General features: G+C 38.4%; 1 protein-coding gene across 7 annotated transcripts in view; it reads left to right on the top strand.

Moving 5' to 3' along the window:
- Positions 1–21,496, top strand: part of CPQ (carboxypeptidase Q) — a 166,141-nt gene that overhangs the window by 50,308 nt on the left and 94,337 nt on the right. For all 7 annotated transcript variants that reach the window (XM_030012612.2, XM_030012613.2, XM_041123191.1 and 4 more), the window contains one exon: positions 12,192–12,399. In XM_030012612.2, the coding sequence (XP_029868472.1) occupies positions 12,192–12,399 (208 nt within the window). The remainder of the gene's footprint in view (positions 1–12,191; positions 12,400–21,496) is intronic.

Here is a 21,496-nt window from a genome sequence, read left to right as displayed (position 1 = left end):
AGGAAACGACTTTCAGGGCTCCCAGTTTCAGGCTCTGAGAAGGCTGCAGTTGTTGCTGGAGGGACATGGGAGAGCTAGAAAGAGTGTGCAGGGACCAGACAGCTTGAGTGCACACTCTGTATCTCCAGAAAGGGCATTAGAGGGATCTGTTTGTGCTGAAGCCCAAAGAGGTGTAGCAGGGATTCAACACTGTTCGGATGAGAGAGCATCCAAGGCTGTAACTATGTGGGTTTTTTCCCTCTTCCTTTACTTAGTTTATAAAGCTGACAATCTAGGAAAACACAAATGGTGTGCTGCAGTGTCTGAGAGAATTCTAACATTTCAGTCTTGCCAGAAATGCGATGTGGAGAGGCATACCCATGAGAAAACTTTAGAAGAGCTACTTGGAATAGTAAGTGCAGCTGCAATTTATGATTTTAGAAGCGTAACTGTTTTTCAGTGCCTAAAATTAGGTTTCAGTCATGTAAATCTTTGTATGGTACTTCTCAGTGACAATCAGTGATGGATTCCTTTAACCCTTTCCCATATAGAGCAGTACCTTTTATTTCACGGATATTTCAATGTTACTTAGTGGAATGACTTAAGAGTTAGTGAAAAGATGGCAAGTGTGAAAAGATGACAAGGAATTGGAGAACACCATTGTAAAGCATCAAACTTCCAGGTAATGCTTGTCCGTAGAAGTTTCCTGAGAAAGGAAAGGAGAATGCTGTTCATTCCTCTGATGGTCTCCTCCATAAGGTGTCTAAGTTGAAGCAACTAGTGTAATTGGTCATACTTTTAATACAAAATTTTAAAAAAGAACAATTTTAAATGCTTAGATCAGTGTCAGCTCATCATGTGATGTGCTTGGCTGTGTATCTGTATAAACAGAAGATGTATAGAAAGAGGATGTTGTTACTCTTAAGTCAGTTAAAGCCAATTAAAGAAAATGTAATGAAATTTCAAAGTGCTCAGGTCAGTTTGGTATGCTTGGGTAACTGTTGGGTATTAGAGAAAGTATCTGTGAGGCTTGAAGGGGTTTTTAGTCCAAGTATGTTTGTGGCTGAGAAATTCTAACCACAAATACACTACTTTTTTTCACCTCCACCTGAGTTTTTCAGAAGGACATTACAGGGTTAACAGGGAGCAGAGCTCATGAGCTGGACAGCCTGGCTGTCAGGGTTTTAGAAGGGTGCTCCAAGATGGGTCTGTCTCCCCCAAATGTTTGACAAATCACGAATTTCCAAGGAAGAATATTTTTTATCAGCATTTTTGCAGCCAGGCCACTCAATAGTTTCATAGCTCTGGCAGCAAGAAGTGAGAACTGTGTGATTTGCAGTGTACCATGGGTCATGTCAACCATCAACTGTTCACTGCAGGTGAACAGTTCAGGGGTTAAGTCGTGGATTAAGCACTGTCCTGTTAAACCCAGATTTTTGTTAATACTGGTATTAATCAGTGTATGGGCTACATCACAAGATTCACGTGCAGGTCAGTGAACCTTTATCTTCATGTAGATGAAACTATTGAAAGCCCTCTTTGAGGGCTGGGTGTACAAAGGCTTTGCAAGCTGCAAGTGATCTTTGGGCTGCACTTACAGAACAACTGCTGTAAACTATGCAATAAATAGTTATGAACTGCACACATTCAGAGTTGTTCTGTAGAATTCAATATCTGTTTATAGACAAGCTCGATTTGAAACAAGTACCATTTCCAGTGCATAATTTAAGTAACTCCACTAAGCTTACACAGAAGTGAGGTACAGAGTATTTTACAGAAACAAATTTTTGCTTGACAGCTGCAAGTCAATTCAGCCTGTGCATATGAGCTTGTAAAATACAGTTCTACTTCTAAAATTATATGATATACTTCTTTCTAAGTAGATACAGTTTTTTAAAAGATTTTCTATTTATATTATTGATGAACTTACATATGTGGTCTCAGTGTTAACATTAATCATTAACAATCAGTAAGATAATTTTCCTGCATAGTGTTCTTCAGGGTGAAAAATCATTCCTACTTAGCATTTGAACACTGGGAAGAAAATTCCCACTTTTTATTCTGTTACTGTCTTGCAGTGTGGCACTAGTTGGCCTTCAGTGTTTTCATATCTTGAGCTCTAAGGCTGTGGTGTGTGCACAAGTCTTTGAATGCAGGTGACTCACTGCATGCCCTTCCTCGTGCAGTCTGTCTGAGCAGAAGAGTGACACCCAGGACAGATGGGTGAGGAGGAAGCGGGGAAGCCCATGGTCCCCCTGATACCCCTCTTCTCCTGGAGCTACCAGAGGTGAGCTCAGAGAGCTGCAGCATTCCCATGGCTGTCAGTTTTCAGGTAGTCTGGAATCTCGTCATGTCCCTAAACCCAATGCACCTTCACCACCACCACAGTTCATCTGATCTGACTGGCTGTGTGCCTGTATCTCTTGGTTAAGGTCCAAAAGCATTTGTGTATTTAAATTTATGTACAGACTATAAAAGTCATGATCATTATTGTACATTCCAACAAAAGCCTCCAGCCTGCTACCTGTTTTCCAACAACATTTTCCTCAGCAACATGGATCAGCTAATGAAAAGGAAAGAAAATTGTATTGTTTCAGACAGTCTCTATTCCAGCAGAGACTCTCCTAGGCACTCTTTATTAGATATTAAAGGAATCCATAAAATGTAAGAGAGTGGGACTGAGAATAATCTTTTCTCTCCCCTTCGGCAGATGACAAAAGAATCAGCGTATCTCCAGGATTAAATAGGAAAAGCACAAACCTTCAAACAATAAGCAAAATACTATGAGTACATAGTATGTAATGAAGAGCACGACAAACTTGATATCTAAAATAAAACAGTGAGAAAGCATTGCCATTTGGCAGCATTTTCTCTTTTCCTTTTGAGGAAGGAAAATTACTTGAATTCTCAAGACTTAACTATTTTCTTGGGAAACCCCTACATTCATTTCCTCATGGTAGCTGCTGTGTAGCGGGTGTTCTTCCTGCGTGCTCCCAAAGAAACCAGCAGCACAGGAAGATCTCCAGAACTGATTCAGTCATTCTCCCAACCATGGTTTGCATTGGAAAAATTTTTTTTTTCAGCCTGGCACTCTTCATTTCCCAGACGCAACACTAATTGCCAGGAAAGAAGCCGTTCAGAGGAAACATGTACCTATTGGGACATTTTGTATTTCATCTGATGTAGATTATGAGGCTTTTGGAAGAATCTGCCCCAGTCAACAAATACAGCTGGGGAAAGAATGCTCATGCTTGGCATGACATTTTGCTGTGCTGCTCAATATTTAGTCCTAGTTCACAGGATTTGTTATAATGTTAAAATAAGCTTTAAAAATATATACTGTTGCTAGAAGGAACTTTTCTGTTTACAGTGGATTTCAAGTTTCAGGGTGTATCTGTAACTTTGGAGCAACAGGCAAGACTTGCCTGAGTTTTGAAAATAAAGACATACCATTTTGTTGGAGAATGAGTTTATCAAATCAGTGTAATACACTATTAGATAAAGTGTCCTTATCATTTAAGCATTTACATTGCATTTTACATTGTGTGAGTGTCGTATAATATGTGAAATAGATAGGCAAATATAATGAACATGTGATGTTAAAATAGTTCCTTTCACGTGGCACTACTAAAATCTCTCAATTGAGGGGGAAAAATAAGTGGTACCCCCCCTGTATTATTTTTACTTATATAGGTTTTATTGTCTTGACCTGAAGTTACTTTTTTTTACCTGAACAGCAAAAGTGTTGGGTTGTTTAATAGAACATCAAAAAGGAGTTTAATATTCCATAGAAATTAGATCTGTGGGAGTAAAAGAAGCATTTATGTAGTGAAGATGTTTCAGAGTTTCAGTTTTCTTTGGAAAATACAGGGTCTCACCCAGACAAGTGTCTTGCAGTGGCTTTTAGTTTGCTCACTGCTTGAGACAGAATTCTGCGAGGCCCTTTGCTCTTTCTTCTCATATGCAGTCAGTTTTTAAATCCTTTCCCCCTGCTCCTCACCTTCTATTGAAGTTAATGGAAGATTTGCCACTGATTTTCAGTGGAAACAGGGTTATACTCACAAACAGCAGAAAAGGTGTCTAGATTTCTCCATTTCCTCTCTTCTGTTTCACTTCTGGGATTTACTTCCATGCTATCTATGGTGATAATACCTAAGTTATTCTACTGTCTATTTTTTTTAGTTTTAGAAGCTCTCCCCTTTTATTCATTTACATAGTTGCTGTTGGTGCTTCCCCTCTGTCATTCCCATTCCTAACTTGTGTTTTTTTTCTAGACTGCCCTGGTATTCCTGTTAATCCTTAAGTGTTACTTTTTACACTTTAAAAACGTATCTCCATAAGGCTTTGTTTGCATTGCCCTATTACCCCAACCTATTGCAGGGAAAAGCTATTCCTAAATATGCTTAAGTTAGGTTTGTATTTCAGTTTTTTTATGGAGGACAGTGTCCGAAGAGGGTACTGCTCTGAATGGTGTGTAGTGTGGAGAAGGGAGGGAAGAAGAAAAGTGCCATCCACGCCCTCTTCTGTGAGTTTGAAACTTTCCCCTGCCTCCTTTCAGACCTTGCTCCCCTCTATTTACCTCTGTGCTTAGCTGATTAAAAGGAAGAAGTTTTATGGTGGGTGAGACCAGTATCCTCCATCTCTAGCCTTTTCCTTCAGTTCACTGAAAGTGTCCGCTGCGTATTGCCCTTTACCATGACCATCTTTCAAAAGGAGGAGGAACCTCGCCATACTGTCCCGTAATATATTGTATTCAATGCCAGAGGAGGCTCAAGTTTCTGGTGTGACTTAACGTATATACCTGAGTATGGAAGAGCTTGAGCTTCCCTGCTACTTATTGTCTGCAGTGAAGCAGAGTCTTGGAAGCACTGATACGGTGATTGATCCTACCCTGAAAGCTCTGATGCCTCTTCACACCTGTTTATGTCTGATAATTTTAATGTAAGAATTCATTATCAGTAATAACAAACGTCATTAAATGGAGGAGGTACGAAGGCCAGATCAGTATTCTAGACAGCTAGCTGTTAGTTTGATTATGCATTGCTAGCCCTGTGATGCCTCTTTGTCTGATTCTCCGCTTTCCAAATAAAGAAAATTTTTTATTGTTGTTGTTTTGGTTTTCATTTTTTTGTTTGGATTTATTTATATCCTTCCTGTAGGTATAAAATATAACATCTGTTTCCAGTGAGGTTTTTTTTAATTTGTCCTGTGTGCTCACTAGTCTCTGGTGATAGAGGGGTCACTGAAGACATAAATATGGCTTCTGCTCAAGGCTGAGAAGCCAGGAGTTCAACAAAAAATAAAAAGAAACTGCATGAAGCCAGAAGCCTTGCAGCTGCTGGCAATTAGGATTGTCATTGGCGTTCCCTCCAGGAGCCCTCTGCTAACATACCTATGGTAGCGTGCAACAGGCAGCTGCATTCTCACAGCGCGGCGATGTAAACACAGGAGGAGGGAGCTTGGTTGTTCATGTTGAGCCGAAGGAGGCCAAACAGGTGTATGACTTAAATGGTTCCCTCAAGGTATTGTCAGCTGCTGGAGAGTCATCCTCATCTCTGTAAGATGCAGAAAGTTTCTTTTTCAGTTGAAAAGCAGCTGATGCAAGCCTCCATTTCTTACAGACTTTTGGAAAGCATTGTGCCGACTTTTCAACTTTCCCAGCAGTTGCATAGTCCCGGGGTGGAATTCATTGGACTTGCTTCATTTGATCATTTTACCATTCACAGTTGTTTTCTGCTCCTTGTTTGACAAACCATATCTAATCCACACTATTTTTTAAAATCTTCTGTGGTTATCATAGAATTCCCTTGGTGCGTGTGGTACTGAATATTATAATGAAATAGAAACATATACATGTTAGTTGCCTTCTGTAGCCTGGCACATATGTAATTATGTCAAAGCTGTTATGCTTGTTTGGTAAAGCCTAATTTTAATGAGTGCCTAGCACTGATTAGATGCAGTTTTCTAAATGTTAATTTAAATGGAGTCCATGTGGTAACAGAGTAATGCTGTACTCTTTTTCAAAGGGAGTTTTCCTTTGTAAGGCCAATAGTTTCTGGAGTCTCTCTTACACTTCATTACACTTGTGCAGATGCTACATCAATTAAAGGTTGGTGCAAAGTAATCTGGAAGAGACTGTATAGCTAGACTCCAAATATTCTATCCGCAACAGACTGCTATATTATTTAATTTCATATTTGTACTACATTGTATTTTTGCTCCTTAGTTTCTTAAAATTCTCTGTGCATATTCTTATTTTGTTTCAAAGTTAGCAGTCTTGCTATTATTTCAATTTACTGTAAACCAACAAATCAAATCCTACAAAGCCAATATAATAAGCAAACGAAGCAAGAGAATCTTGGGACAAATGATGACAGAAACACAAAATTAGGCTGCATCTATTTCTTTTATATTTTGCCAAGTGGCTGTAAATGGGCAATAGTCTTGATTTTATTTTTAAAGACCTAATTCTTCTGAGACGATTAATGATACTTTTGACATTTTGACTAATTCTGTTACAGTTTGGACTCTCTATCCAGATAATGGTGAGAATCTTGAAGGAATGTACACAGTCTGAGTGCACACAAGGACAAGTTTTGTTTTGTAAGGACTTTATGGTGCTGGAAAAGGGGATTCACTTGAATGGAGTTCAGCCCTTGCCATACTGCTCTCAATGAAGAGAAAGATACAGGAGTGAGGCACTCATGAGTAGCTATTCTCTGTAGCTAAGCATGAGATCAAGATGTACAGTTTTCCTTCTGTTTTGCTACAGTGTTCTATCACTCCTTTAAAGTGTAAAGCTTTGTATGTGAGGGTGTTTTCTGTGATATGTAGAATATACAAGTGAAAAAACAGAGCCAAAGTAGGAGGAGGATGTGAGCCTATTACCGAGAGTTAAGGCTGCGATCTTGCTATGGGTATAGCTATTGATTAATATAGTCATGGTTCCATTCAGGAATGTATTTCATGATTTAAGTCAATAATAACAAACTAGCTGACCTGATACGAATATTTAGTTTATATGTGGTTGGTACAGTGAATATGGCATGGGTCCTGTAGAAAATAGGTGGTCATGTATGTAATTAGAGTCTCACAATGTGTTTGTATGAGTGAGTAAACTAAAGCTACTTAGACAACATTCATTTTGTATTTCCCAACCCTAGATTGCTTTATGAGGTTGGTGTGAAGAATTGTGCATTGGCGGGGAGTGTATACACATTATGGCTGAAACAGGTCTTTGTAAGCTTTCGTATAATCAAGTTTTGGTTTTTTTTTTTTTTTCCTTTTAGTCATGTTAGAGTTCTTGAAATGTCATGCTTACTTCTCCCTTTAGCAGATTTGCTATCTTTGCCTGAGGTTTCAACTTGAGATGTGTTTTCCATCAGAGCATCCAGTTTAGCTTGAAGCACTGGTTCTTACACAGTTCATTTGCCCTTGGGCATTTTAGCTTATCTTAGAGATAAGAGTTGGTAGTCCAAGCATGAAGACTGTGAGGTCAGCTACCACAGTAACAAGAGTTAGAACTGACCTGACACCAGCAGCACATCTTTTCATCCACACCGGTTAGTTTCTCCACATTTGATTATTTTACTCAGAAGAGAAACTAACTAGCTGCCTCTTGACTTTTTTACTCTTCCTTTACACTTTTCTGTAAGATGTAATCTGTTTCTTACTAGTCATTTGATGTGCACTTCTAACAGAGAAAATGCTTTATTTTTTGGAGCCTTTCCTCTGCTTTGTTATTTATACTGTGATATTTCTCTTAAATACTTTCCAAGATGTGTAAATCTAGGAGTTTATCAAAAGCAAAACCCAACCACTTTATTTACCTGAATCTTGTCAGCTGTTGGAACAGGAATGTCAAGACCGAATGATGATGAGTTTTTATTAACATTAATAGGTTTATAAAGGATTAATCTAGCTAGATGTGTTCAATTTTTTAAATAGTTTAAGTATGGAGATGAGGTGATCCAGTAGATCTGAAATCAGAAGAACAGGTGCTTTTGTTAAATAAATTTAAAAAAAAAAAAAAAAAAAAAAAAGAACTGCCCACCCCCCTCTCCTCTACTAAACACCAAACTATGGTATTGGACTATGAGTGTGTTAGATGTTAAATGGCCTAATTGCCATTAAAGTTTTGCAAAATGAATTCAGGCTTTGCAGGATGACAACATTTTCAGAGAGAGTGTGGGTTTGAAGCAGCAAAAGTGGACATCACTCCCAGGTGTTAGTAGGAAATACCAGAGGTGCACCTTGCTTGCCTGTAGGTACCAACATTGCAAAGGTGAATGGTGATTCTGAGTCAGGGTTGCTTTGTGATCTCCCTAGCTGGTTTTATGTGATCCTTTTCTTTCTTTTCTTTTTCAAGGGACAGGAAATGGTAAATGCAAGTCAGATTTTTTTTTTTTTTTTAGTAAAATCCTTTTTCTTTAGAAAGAATAGCCACAAAGTCATGTTTGTTCAGACTCAGTGAAAAAAAGACTTCCTTGCCCACCAGTACCAAAATTCTTTCTCCTGAACTGCATCCTCTTCACCCTGTTCTGAGGCAAACTCAGGACTGCTTCTCTCCATCTTCATCTGTTGACACACAAAGTCTGCTAATAACTTTTTAATTTTGTTTAGTTAATTTTTGCTCAGGTCTTGCCATATGGTCAGCAGCCTTTCCATTTTTTGGTTATCTCTGCATAAAAGGGGCTAAATTTACTTAGAATTTTTTTGATGTACTCTTTGACACTTTAAGCAATTTATTATGTAGATATACTTAACACAGGGCGTATTTTGCATGCATGTAAACTTTAATCAGGTATATCCCAGGATGCTTACTGTTTGCCGCAAATGTTTTCTATCCGAGTTCATCTTGTAACATTAAGAATATACAGTACCGTGATATTTGCCCTGTGCCTTTGTACTGGTAATGCTTAGGGTCCATTTCCCTTTTTGTAGCAATCATTTGGACAGTCATCCATTCCCTTCAGGTCCTGGTATCTTCTGAACAGTTGCTGGCTCTGCCTGCCTGTGCCAAAACATCTTAATTTGGGTTATTGGGTTTGCCTTTATAATCTTGGAAAAATAGTAGTTTGAGCAGAAAAATGCAAGACTACCAAGTGACTTTAAGGTTTATTTTTTGGAGTAGCTGGGGTAAATTTTGTACCTGCAAGTTCATTTGGGGCGTGTAAGCACGTGTGCATCTCAGTGGGTTGTCAGAAGCTTTATTCACAGTTGTGGTGGGGCGTCAGGATTGAGCATCCGAAAGAAATGTAATTGCTACTTATATTGGAGAAACAATACAGTTTTAGGGGTTTCTTTTGTTGAGCATCTCGGGAAATAACAAGGAGAGTGAAATCAATACAGGTGGTGATAAAACTTGAATTACTACAGTTCAGTGTACACAGCATGTTAGTAATAAGACATAATCTTGCCAGAAGACACAGGTGAATGGCTTCATTTAAAATGAGCAGAAACTGTTTGTTTCTGCTCAGTTGTTGAATGTAGGGGTTTTTTGAACATTAATACATGAAATTGTCATCTCTCTTTTTTTCCAGTGTGTTCTTTATTTTATGTTTTTTGGAAAGTCTCCTGGTTAACATGCTGGGTATATCTCCAAACACTCAAAGAAATATTAAACATGTGCAGCAAATTGTCGTAGCTTAAAGTGGGGTTGAGGGGGGGCTTTTTTTTTAACAAGGACAAAGGGAAAAAAAGAAAAAAGATCTGAATTTACAAGTCTATATGAGTTTATCCCACTAAGGGAGGATTATGTGGCACAAGAGATTCTGAGTACCCGGGTAACTCCGTTATTTCAAATGTGAGCTACTGGTTACCTGACCTGCAAAGCTGATGAGGAGAAGGGGCACCGGCCTTCGTATGAGGTTCAGCTGTAAACAACTGGGAGCAGTAGCTTCCTAAGCTATTGCCACCTAATAAACAGATCTGCCTACACTCTGAAGCAGCTCCTGTAAGACCTCTGTGACTGATTTTTAGTATTTTCTTTTCAAATAAATGTTTATACATATCTACTCTGCAAGGTAAGTTATTGATTACAATATGACTTGTTATTGTTGAGAAGGATTTATTCTTCTAAACAAATAGAACTGAATAATCTCTCACATTTTACCTAATCTATATCCTTACAAAGTAGATTTCTCCCTTTCTCCTCACCACATCTCCTCCAGGAATTAAGCGGGTTTTTTCCAGTTTAGAAGCCTTAAAAATCCCTCAAATTTTTAAAAAATTTTGTTTAAATGTATAAACAGTCTGCTACTGTAAGCAGGCTCATAGGTGAAGATTTTCATGTATTGGACATGGTTCTGGGCAACCAACTTGGGGTGACTCTGCTTCAGCAGGGGAGTTGGACCAGATGACATCCAGAGGTCCCTGCCAAACTCAACCATTCTGCAATTCTGTTACTAATATATGGATAAATAGTATTAAAATTTGTAACAGCTGATGTGAAGAATGTCTGTAATCTGGTTTGAAAGCTTCCAACTCTAGCCCTTCTTCATAGGGTGACATGTAGGTAAAGATATGATTTAGCTTTAGATATTTCCTTCGGAAACATAATTCACTGGCATTTCACTGATGAAGTCAGAATTTAGTAACTGAGACAAATAGACAAATAGCATATTCATAAGAATATTGAAGAAGCCTCTAGAGGGCTGAATATTTTATTTATTTTTAAAACACCTCTGGAGTAGTGACTGAAACATGAGAATTACAAAGTAGACCTGAAATAAAGGGTTGCAGATGTATTATTTCAGCTTACAGATTTACTGCAGAGGATGGCCAGTACTGGAGAGCTGCTTATTCAGTTTTACCCTAATATTTCAACGTGCAGTTCTAAGCTTATTTTAGGATTTAGGACATGTAATTGTATACCCATCGATTTCTGATCATTATTGTGGTATCAGAATGGTTCTCAAGTGTTCATTGAGTCTGTCTTCTTGAAACAAAGAGTATTTTTATTTCCTTTTTTTTCCTGTCTGTGAAACAAAGAGTATTTTTATTCCCATTTTACAAGTGGGAAATGAAGGCAATGAATGATTTAATGTCGGGCGTATTTGCGAATTTGGGCGTACATCTAGATCCTGATTTCTCTTGTTTCCCACACATGTTTTTTCTGCTGTATCTGGCTTTATATAAAACTTCACTTCAAAAGCGTTGACTTCAGCTGCAGCTGTAATGCTCAGTACTTCTGCAAGTCAGATCCAAAGATCTCAACAGAAGCACCACAAAATGAGAAATATGTAAATAATGGCCAAATGTGAAAAAACATTGAAGGAACTTGCTAAGGAACTTGTCCATTACCTTTTAGCGATCCTGTGATGTCAGATGTGGAATCGCTCAGTTCAGTTAGCTCTGCATACAGCAGTGGTAGAAGGAGCCTCTGGAAGGGAAATAATTGCTTTAAATAGTCATGAAACCATCTGCAGCTTTCTGAGAGGAAAGAAGTCACTCCATATCGCACTGTGAATGTCAGAGGAACTTTGTGATTATTTTTAGGGGTTTATTTTTTTTCCCCTTTTTTATTTCCACAAGGCATAGCTATTCCTAAATGGGAGACACTGAAGCCTTACATCTAGTGGTGCATATTTTTCTTCTTCTTTGTGTAATTTGTGTAAAGTTAGTTGTTGTGGGCTATTTGTTTTTGTTTTTTTTTTTAATTCTCTTTCATCTACAGGTAGTGGTTGAAACCTTGAGTGTACTGAGAACAAATAAATGTGCTTTTTTTTTTTTTATGGTCTCATTGTCTTATTTTTCCTGAAGTCTCTCATATTAGTGCTCTTCAAAATAGATCTCCAGTCTGATGTTGAAATAGTTGAAGTAGTGAATTTAATTTCATTACTTCTCACAGGGAAAAAAATGCACTTCTTACAAACTGTTCACTTACCAGCTTTTCATTGCTTTTCTTCCTGATAAAGCACTGAAGGAAGTGTGGTATCAGAGCATTTACTACTGTAATGTCAAAGCTTGGTAATGACCTAAATAGAGCCAACACAGAATAGCTTTTAGACATACAGAATGCTAACAGTCAGATATTCTGATTAGTACAAAAACACTTGATGTATTTTATCAAAAGGTTTATTTAAAAACAGTAAATATATCCTTTTTGAGAGTCTGCTGGGGATGGTAGTGAAAGTGGTCTTTTTAATAATTCTATAATAATGATACAGAGCTAAGTCATTAACACTGTGTTTTTATTTTTCTTTTCACAGCCCACATACTGGGTGGCAGAATTACCAGCCTGATGTGCCCCAGATTCCCACTGCTTGCATCTCTGTGGAAGATGCTGAAATGATGTCACGAATGTCTTTCCGGGGCACTAAGATTGTTGTGCACCTGAAGATGGGGGCTAAAACCTATCCAGACTCTCCTTCCTTTAACACTGTGGCAGAGATAGTTGGAAGCAAGTACCCAGAGCAGGTGAGTGAGAATATACAAAAAGAAACTTAATAACTTATTTTGTTCTTTAAAAATATGAAAAAACAAACCCAAAGAACAGCCCTTCCTCAGAAATCCCTCAAGCGAGTAACTCATTCACCTGTTCTTCTACGTTTCAGACATATCGGCTTTGCAGTCTTTTTCAGGTAGCAGGTTTGAAACCACCAGGCTCAGTTCTAATGTACTAGGATATATTTTAGAAAACTATAAGAATTACTGTGTTCTAAGAACAGGAAGTTCAACTAAACTGTACACAATTTAACCTCCTCCTTTTTGTTTCTCTGCATAGGCTTACAAAGAAGCGTGTATGTAAGCAGAAGGGAGATCCTAGCACTGTAACGAATACAGTTATTTTTTTAAATAACAAGTAGTAAGTTAAGGTTGCCATAATGATCTGTGCTTGGGGTTTGCTTATTGTTCTGTTAATAATCTTCAAGTGGTTTCTTGATCAGGCAAATAAGCCAGGTTCTGCTGTCCAGAAATAAAATTGTTTGCCTGAGTTTTTCCTCAAATGAAAAGTGAATGCAGGATGTCAGTTTAACTTTTTTGAAGATGGTTTTTCTTATGCAAATCATTGCTGCATTTAGCAGGAGTTTTATGTGTGTTAGTTTGGAGGAATAAACCATCTGCACTAAAAAGTATTGCAAATTCTGTTTGAACACTAGTTAATCCTAAATTGTTGGTTTCCATTTTAAGACTTTTCTTCTTGCTTTCTCTTTCTTCCAACTTCTTAGCCAAAAATCATGCAAACTAAATTTGTGGTGCTGAAGGATTTGTGCCTGGTATGAGGTCTTCCATGTCAGCTTACAACATGGAATGATTTTTCTGGCAGTATGGTGTATTGTGAAAATGCTGATGCAACCTCAGTTACAGCAGCACTAGAAATTGCTGCTAGAGTACATCTACTGAGCCATGATTCTTTTTTAAACATTGTAGTTTTCTAACCTCAATGGAAAACAAGAATGACTATCTCTGTCCTTTAAACCAGGCATAGCTCTTAAAAGATTTTATGTTTTCTGAGATGGTAGTTCTGTAGCTCTGGCTTGTGATGTCTAGAGATCCTCAGTGTTAGCATGAATGTACTGTTTCAGAAGCTTGATCACTGGGCAGGGAAAAAGTAACTACCCTTATGGCTGGTTGGTTTACATACCATCACCTATGAGTCTAGCTTCATGAAACACGTATTTACCAAGTTAAAGACAATGCCCCAACTTCTAAACTAGGGTACAGTTAATTTAATTTTATGTCATCTGAATTTTTAGCCATGCTTCTGACCAACTAATAGGCTATCTTTCCTGAATTATGTTTGGTGTATTCAAAATTTGATGTTTCAATTTAGGTTATGAAGTGTCCAAATGTAACCTTCAAAGATGTGTTAAGGTGCTAGCCTGTACTTGATTTTCTCTTTGCTGTTCTGCTCTTTCTTTAAGTAATGAAATGGACTGGGATCTCTTCACTTCTTCCACTGAGAAGCTCAGTTTTTTGAAACACTGGGTAAAGACTTATTTACAAGCCCCCTGCTGATGTTAATGGGAGTGGTAGTGGACACACTTTGAAAATGTAACCAAGAAACAGAAAAATAAAACAAGTGAATGTTTAGGTTTTTTAGTACTCAGTTCCTCTTGGAGCCTTAATGGGTGCTTCACCACTCTCATTCCACTGTGTTACTCTGGTAAAAATGGGAACCATCTAGCTATTTAGGCAATAAAATACATTGCAGACCCAAACTCTTACAATGCCTTTTATACCAAAGTGTTTCAAAATGCAGTGCAAATCCAGAGGAATAGAAAGGTGCCATTTCCACGGGCCAAAATTTCAATTTAAGTTTTGAATTGAAACAAAAGCAAATCTCTGAACTCTGGGTGAGAAATCAGCAGCGGGTGGTATCGCTCTTACAAAGGTCTAAAGCAAAACAGTTTGAAATTAGGCTGAAGCCTGTGAAACATAACTGGTCACAGGTATTGGAGCAAATTATAGCTTAAAAACCTGGAATTTAATTGAAAATGAGGGTCATTGTAGGATACCGAAGATGTCTGGTGAGATGTGATACAGTTCTAGATGTAACTGCACGGTAGGCATGTTTGTGTTCATCTATATATTGACCAGAATTTAATGTACTGCTTGATTTATAAATAATTCATTAATTCCTCCTATGAGGTTTTAGCATGTTTATTAAATATAATCACCAAGAACTGAAATAATATTTGTCTGAAAATTTTATGTTACAAGCAATGTTGAATATTATTATTAGAATCCTTTAAAGGAGAAAACAATTTATTGCTTTTTCTTAACCTGTTTTTTTTTTCTTTGTTTGACCACTCTTGTAGAGTGTCCAGTTCAGTTCCTCCTTTTTAAGTCATTTTTCCAAGTGTTTTGTGTGGATTCTTGCATATAGCAGTGAAGGGGGGAAAAAGTAAAACTAGAAAAATGTTAAGGAAAACAGAAAAAAATCCTAGTTGAAATATTTCTGACATATTTTTCTAAAAGTTTGCAGTATTTTAAACTTAGTGTTCTTAAAATCTTGAAATACATGCTTTGTTTTGCTGTTGCTAGAAATGTTTGATATCATAAAAATTAATACTCAGAATTGTCAAACTTGCAAATCTTTGTTTAGGCACCTATGCTTAACCAACACATTTACATTCCTGAATAACTTAAAGCTGTAAAAGAAATGTAATTACTGCTTTGTGAAGCATCAAGCTCTCAGGGATGCATTCATCTTCAGAAGCGATGATGTGACATGGGTGCAGATGTCCTGTTGCTTTTTGAGGCAGCTCTGCACCCAAAGCATGCAGGTGCTTTTAAGAAATTCACCCACTGATACTTCAGGTTTCTGTTCTGCTTTATCCTTTCTGTTTGGCCAGCCAGTAGCAGTAAGCAAATGCCTTAGCATCAATTGCTCCAACGAAGGAAAATGTACTTTGAAACCTGCTGTAAGTTGCAACTTTGCACTACCAAGTTTTCAGGTGGTGTGGAAAGCACCTGAACAGAAAAAGGAAATGGATTTTGTCATGCTGTCAGTAAAGTTCAGTGTCTCACGAATGTCTCTGGTCTGTTTATCTTTGTATTATCCCTCCTAAGTTAGGGAAGGGCTGCTTTCCCAACACAGGACCCTTGCTACTGTCAGAGTGGGCATGACTGTTCATGTTCTGAGCAGAGACATCCACCATCCTCGCCGTCAGTCCTGGGGTCCTTGTTTAGTGCCTGCTGAGGCCTGAATACCTGTAGGTGCCCAAAGGAGGTGAGCCTGTGCCTATAAGATAATGAGTTCAAGATCAAGCTTTTCTTCATACAAACAGATTGGAAGCAGTGGGACCAAACATGCTATGACTTGATGCCCTGGAAGCCTTTCTGAGCTTGGGATCCCATTCTCACAGTGCTTAGGACAGCGGTGAGAGTGGAAAACCTGTGGGTTGTGGGACTTAACATATTTAAGCCTTTATGACTGCTGACAGTTGAGCCAAAGAGTTTGTGAAATGAGAAAGGTATGGTAGCAGAACCTGCTGAGGTCCAGGCTATTGCAGGTTAGAGACATTTGCAGTCCATTCCTGACTTTTATCTTGGAGAAGGAGTTTTTGAAGCACACTGTTGAACCTGGGACCATGCTGTTAGCATCCTTTTGTACTGTATTGTGTATTGGTGAGATGTTTTATTTAAACTATGTAAGTTGACACTGGAGACTGACTGAGAAATTCACAAGTTAACTAATGTGGTTTTCATTTGAAATTCAGGCAGAGCTGGCAGTAAAACATGTTTGTCTTCTCATTTTAATACAGATGTAACATGATTGGTCTTAAAGTGCAGAAGCAACCATCCCCATCTCTGGGGAAATGCTATAAATAGCAGCTGTTTCTTGTTAGTCTGGCTTCAATGTACCTAATGTGCCAAACACGGAACCACAAAATACTTGATTAACTGAAAAGGTATCAAAGTGGATAAAGATATAACTCTTCTATAATCCTGACTTTCAGCATCTTTCTGTACTACATATTTCTTGATGTGCAGTGCTGTTTTACTTATCTTACAGTTACTAAGTGATGGGAAAACTGTTTCCTAAGTGCCCTACAAAGTACATAAATTTAATCGTTGCTCATTATTGTGTGATCTAGCATAAATACTGTAGAGCAGAAACAGAGGAGCTCATAAGTGGCTTTTTTTGAATCCTGAAGAGCTGTTCCAGGAATTCACTCTACACAGCTTTTTTGCCTCCTGTTTTTATGGAGTGCCATATCTACAAAATGTACCATTTGAAAAGTGACTCTATTTTGAACACCACAGGCATAAAAGACCATTGAAGAATGTACTGTAGCTCTGAGCCAAGTTTGGACAGCACTTTGAAAGTAGCAGTCCCAGGAATGACCTGAGAAACAGAGATGCTAAGGTAATAGATTGTGAAGTTCTCTACCAATCTGTGATTGATGTAACAGAACCTGTTCTACAAAGGAAATGGCAGCTTATTTATTTTTTCATTCTTCTTCCTTTCCCTGTTTCAAAAATCAGCCCTCTCTCGGAATTTGTGATACTGGGCAAAGCTCCAGGGAACAAGAGAACATGAAAATTGTCCAGGCTTCTGAGCCTGTTAGGCATTCATGCACATAAGGGAAGAAATAATTTGTAGACCAAAAAAAACCCCCAACCCCAGGAAAAAAAAAAAAAAAAGACTTCTCTGAAGATGTGTAATACTCAGTACAATGTTGTTTTATGGCCTGGCATCAGTTCTACATATGTTAACAAAATGTCTATCCATTAGCCCTTTGATGTGGCTTCCAGATATCCCTATGCTCAAACTAAATCATGCATACAATAGAGCTTTGAGTAGAAATGTTTTAAGAGCCTGGTGCCATCACGTTATGGCTCCATTATCACATTTTCTCCATGTGGATTGTTTTGCTATTCATTCCAAAATGTTGAAGGGTTTGTAAGTGCACTTCTGTAAGCCTCTCTCCTGTGACTGTAAGCTGATGCCTGTCGCTGCTAGAATTTAAGAGATGATCATGGAGATTGGGTTTTGAGAGTGCCAGCCCATTACTTCGTGATAGTGAACTGATGGGAAAGAAGATGACGAAAGAGAGATGGTGAAAAAGAAACAAGAGAAAGGCTGAAGAAGGAACACTGGCATTGTTAGGAAATGTTGTATTTTCTTTGAAGTTTTTGTATCAATATTTGCTGAAAGAAGTAGTACCCTCTGTGTGTGTGTTTGTTTTATTAGTAACAGGACTTTGTACTATGAATTGGGGCGGTTGTTTTTGATAGTGTGCCTTGTGGGAGTGGCAATATTGCCGTCATTTGTTCTTAAACAGAGGTCTTGTCATGATGAAAATAGTCAAATTAATAGGAAACTGATATGGAGGAAAATTTTTCTTTGTAACTTGACCATTTTAAGAATGTATTGGGGTTTTTTTACTGCCAGAAGGCCTAGCAAATTTTAAGACTAAAGTGCATGCTAAGTTTTGTGGTGTAGAGCTTGGCAAATCTTCTAAAACTTGAATTGCCCATCTAAAACCCAAAAGCTGAAAGCATCTAATTCTGCTAGGGAGAACTTGGCAAGAGTTTGCCTTCTGGCTCTGAATGACCGATGCGCCCTAAAGTAGGCATGTTTTTTGGAAACCTCAATATCTGGGTATGCAACAAATACATCTTAAAAGTAATTTGTACATATGTGGTTCATGTCGTTAAGGGGCAACAGTTAAAAAGCATTGTACTACTTAGAGTGTGTGTCTGAAATATTGGTGGAACAAGTGAATGTGTATATGTGGAAGAAAGATTCAAAACAACTTAGATCTTTTTAAAAATTATTTTCCTGATATAATTTTGCTGGAAGGCATTAGGTCAGATTCACCAGTGTAATGTGACCTTTGTAATGTTCAGTTCTTTTCAAAATGACTAGACCGCATCTATGAATGGGCAGCTGAGAGTGGGGGGGATAGGGCCGTGGTAGTAGCAGTCTCTGCTGATCTTGGAGACACCTGAAGTTGCTGTGTGTCTCAGCTTGGGGATGCCAGAGCAGAACCAAGAGATGTTCTCTCCACTGGGTGCAGGCAAGCCAGCAGCTCTTTGAAAGGGTCCTCCTTTTGCCAGCTGAGGCACAGTAACCATCACTGCATACGAGCTATTGCAATATGAAGGAAAAATGTATCAGCTTTAGTTGCCATTGACACCTGGTCTCCAGATGGACCAGAGTGTGCTAACTCAACTCGCTGGCACACAACTGGAGAAGAGAAGGCTCCAGGGAGACCTTATAGCAGCCTTCCTGTGCCTAAAGGGAGCCTACAAGAAAGCTGGAGAGGGACTTTTTACAAGGGCATGTAGTCGTAGGACAAGAGGTAATGGCTTTAATCTGAAAGAGGGTGGATTGAGATTAGATGTAAGGAAGAAGTTCTTCACTGTGAGGGTGGTGAGACACTGGAACAGGTTGCCCAGAGAAGTTGTGGGTGCCCCATCCCTGGAAGTGTTCAAGGCCAGGTTGGATGGGGTTTGAGCAACCTGGTCTAGTGGAAGGTGTGCCAGGGCTGTTGGAACTAGATGATCTTTAACGTCCCTTCCAACCCAGACCATTCTATGATTCTATGATGATTCTATGATATCCTAGATTACTGCAGCACCAGGGTGACAGTGACAAGGGATGAGGTGGCCTTCCTCACTGGAGTCAAGTGGAGTTTGGAGCAATTGAGTGCTGCTGTCATCCTGCTATACATGTTCTGTTTAGATTCTCTTGAGGTAAGCTCAGACAGTGTGCTTTCTTCCTTCCACCTGAGCTTGGGTGTAGATATCACCGTATACGTGACAGCTGGCTGCCTACCCCAGCCCCTTTCTTTTTTTGAATCCAGGCTGGTACCTGCCCAAAGCTACTTGCTAGACCTTTGCTCTGTGTGCTACTCTTCAGATCGTATGGTTGGGTTTTAAATCCTCTACTTCCTAAACTGCAACCAAATAAATTGTGGGACTAGAAATTAAAAAGTAACATTTAGGGTGCTTGTTCTATTGGACAGCAAATTTATCTGAGCATGCAGTTTTGTAGTCCTTTTGATGATGTGAGTATAAGCAGATACACTTTTCTTCCCACCCATTCCTTTGTCTCTACTCCCACACAGCAGTTTAAAGAATTACTGTGGGATTTTATTTCAGTAATAATTTACAAATACACATAGGGTTTACAGAATGGTTGTGAAAGCTTTTTTTCTCCACATTGACAAAGTTATCTTCTAAAATTACACTGCATCCTTCTTGCATTCTGAAATGCAAGAGTTTCTGAAGGGTAGTCCTGGGTTTGGCAGATGTGATACTTGCCTGAGGCATGAAGTAAGAAGCCACAATATTGCGGAGGAAGGAGGAAAGAAACTATATTGTACTTTTCATTATGAACAAGTAGGTGCCAGAAATGCTAGTGTCGAGCATCAAGGATTAGTTTTAAAACAACTGTTCACTACAGAAGTAGTCAAATATCTGCAGCAGTATGTTTGTATTTGTTAGGTGCAGACTATAGTATTTGTTAAGTGCAGACTGTATGTTTGACCTTGTACAACAGAAGGAGGACTACCAAGATAGTTCTTGTCCTAGTGAGTCTGCGGTCCAGAAGATGAGTAGAGTGCTAAAACAATACATCTTTTCCATGCAAGTCTAACGGGAAACTGCATGTCTAAGAGTGTGTGGGTTGGATGTAGAGCGCTGTTCAACACAGATTCAGAGGTTCCCACACACAGGACCAATGTGGAGGAAGATCGACAATGAGATTTTAGACAGTGGATGGAGTTAACATTGTTAATGGAGTGGAGGGGAAATGCTAAAAGCAGTGAAGTCTAAAATGGTCAGGTTGGGGCTGAAGTGAAAGGGGGAAAGAACTTGGTCTGCTCAGTCACACTGAGATGCTGACAGTACAGGTGTTATTCTAAGAAACGTGTGGTTGCAGCAGCTGAGAGATGGTTACTCAATGATTTAGCAGAGTATCTAGCAGAGTTCGTAGTTTTGGTGGGCAGAGAGACAGTATTCTTGAGAAACACTGAACCAGCTGCAGAATTGTGAGTAGACTTGTTAAGGTTTCATGCATCACATTGCTGCTTTGTGAGAGCAAGGAGTGGGGAGAGATGGTGAAAACAGTAAACTGACCACAGTTGGCATGGTCTTTAAGAAAATTAGTCTCAAGACCTTGGTTTGCTTCATTAGTATGTGCTTAAAAATGTTGATATAATTCGTTCTTTTTTTTTTTTATACCATTGTTATATAGTTTTTTATACAGTTCATTGGCCTAGAAGGATTCCTCTAGGCTTCTGAGACCTTTAAGGCCTTGCACTTTGCCACTGTAGTTTTATTGTAAATGTAGTCACAATGATGCAAAAGTATTTATTATGGTTTGGCAAAGCAAAATACACTGTAAAGCACATTATGCCAGTAAAGTTTGTCCAAAATTATTATTAATAAAATGTTAAAGATCTTGTGAGGCTGGCAGGCATAAATCTTAATTAAATCAAAGAATAAATTTTGTTCATAGAGTTTCTCAAGTATTATCGGTACTTATACCAACAATATATCATGATGTAATATGTAAGTTATCTAGAGTTTCATTGTGCACATATATAATTCTAATTAATTGTAACAGGTAAATGGAAAGTTTGGACAAATTCCTGATTTACACGGTGGACTCTTTTCAATAGTACTTGTCAGAAAAGTAAACTGGTTTATGTGTTTAGGATTGAGATCCCATTTCTTCTTTACTGAAGTTGTAAAGAAAAAAAAGGACATGTTACAGGGTCTTTAACAGAAAATGTATTTTGTACTACAGGTTCTGTAGGTTTGCTTCTTAATAACATGCCGAAAAATATGTTCCTCACAGTCTGCATCTGCTTTTCCCACTAGTTTTTATTCTGCCATTTATTCCATAGACTGGTTTACAAATTTGAACAAAAAGAAACTAAAATGCATATTCTTCTGGTAGTTACATAGTCCCTTGACATCTGATTTCTATCACAGTGTTTGAATTTACAACCATCATTCTGAAATATTAGTCTCAAGAACAGTGTACAATGTCCTGGTATAAATTACTCAGAAAAAAACCCTCTATGTCCCATTTCATGTAATCATACAT

The sequence above is a fragment of the Aquila chrysaetos genome, chromosome 4, assembly GCF_900496995.4.
Source record: "Aquila chrysaetos chrysaetos chromosome 4, bAquChr1.4, whole genome shotgun sequence".
NCBI lineage: Eukaryota > Metazoa > Chordata > Aves > Accipitriformes > Accipitridae > Aquila > Aquila chrysaetos.
Note: the sequence above shows the minus strand (reverse complement) of the source record. Positions and strands in the feature narration are given on the sequence as shown.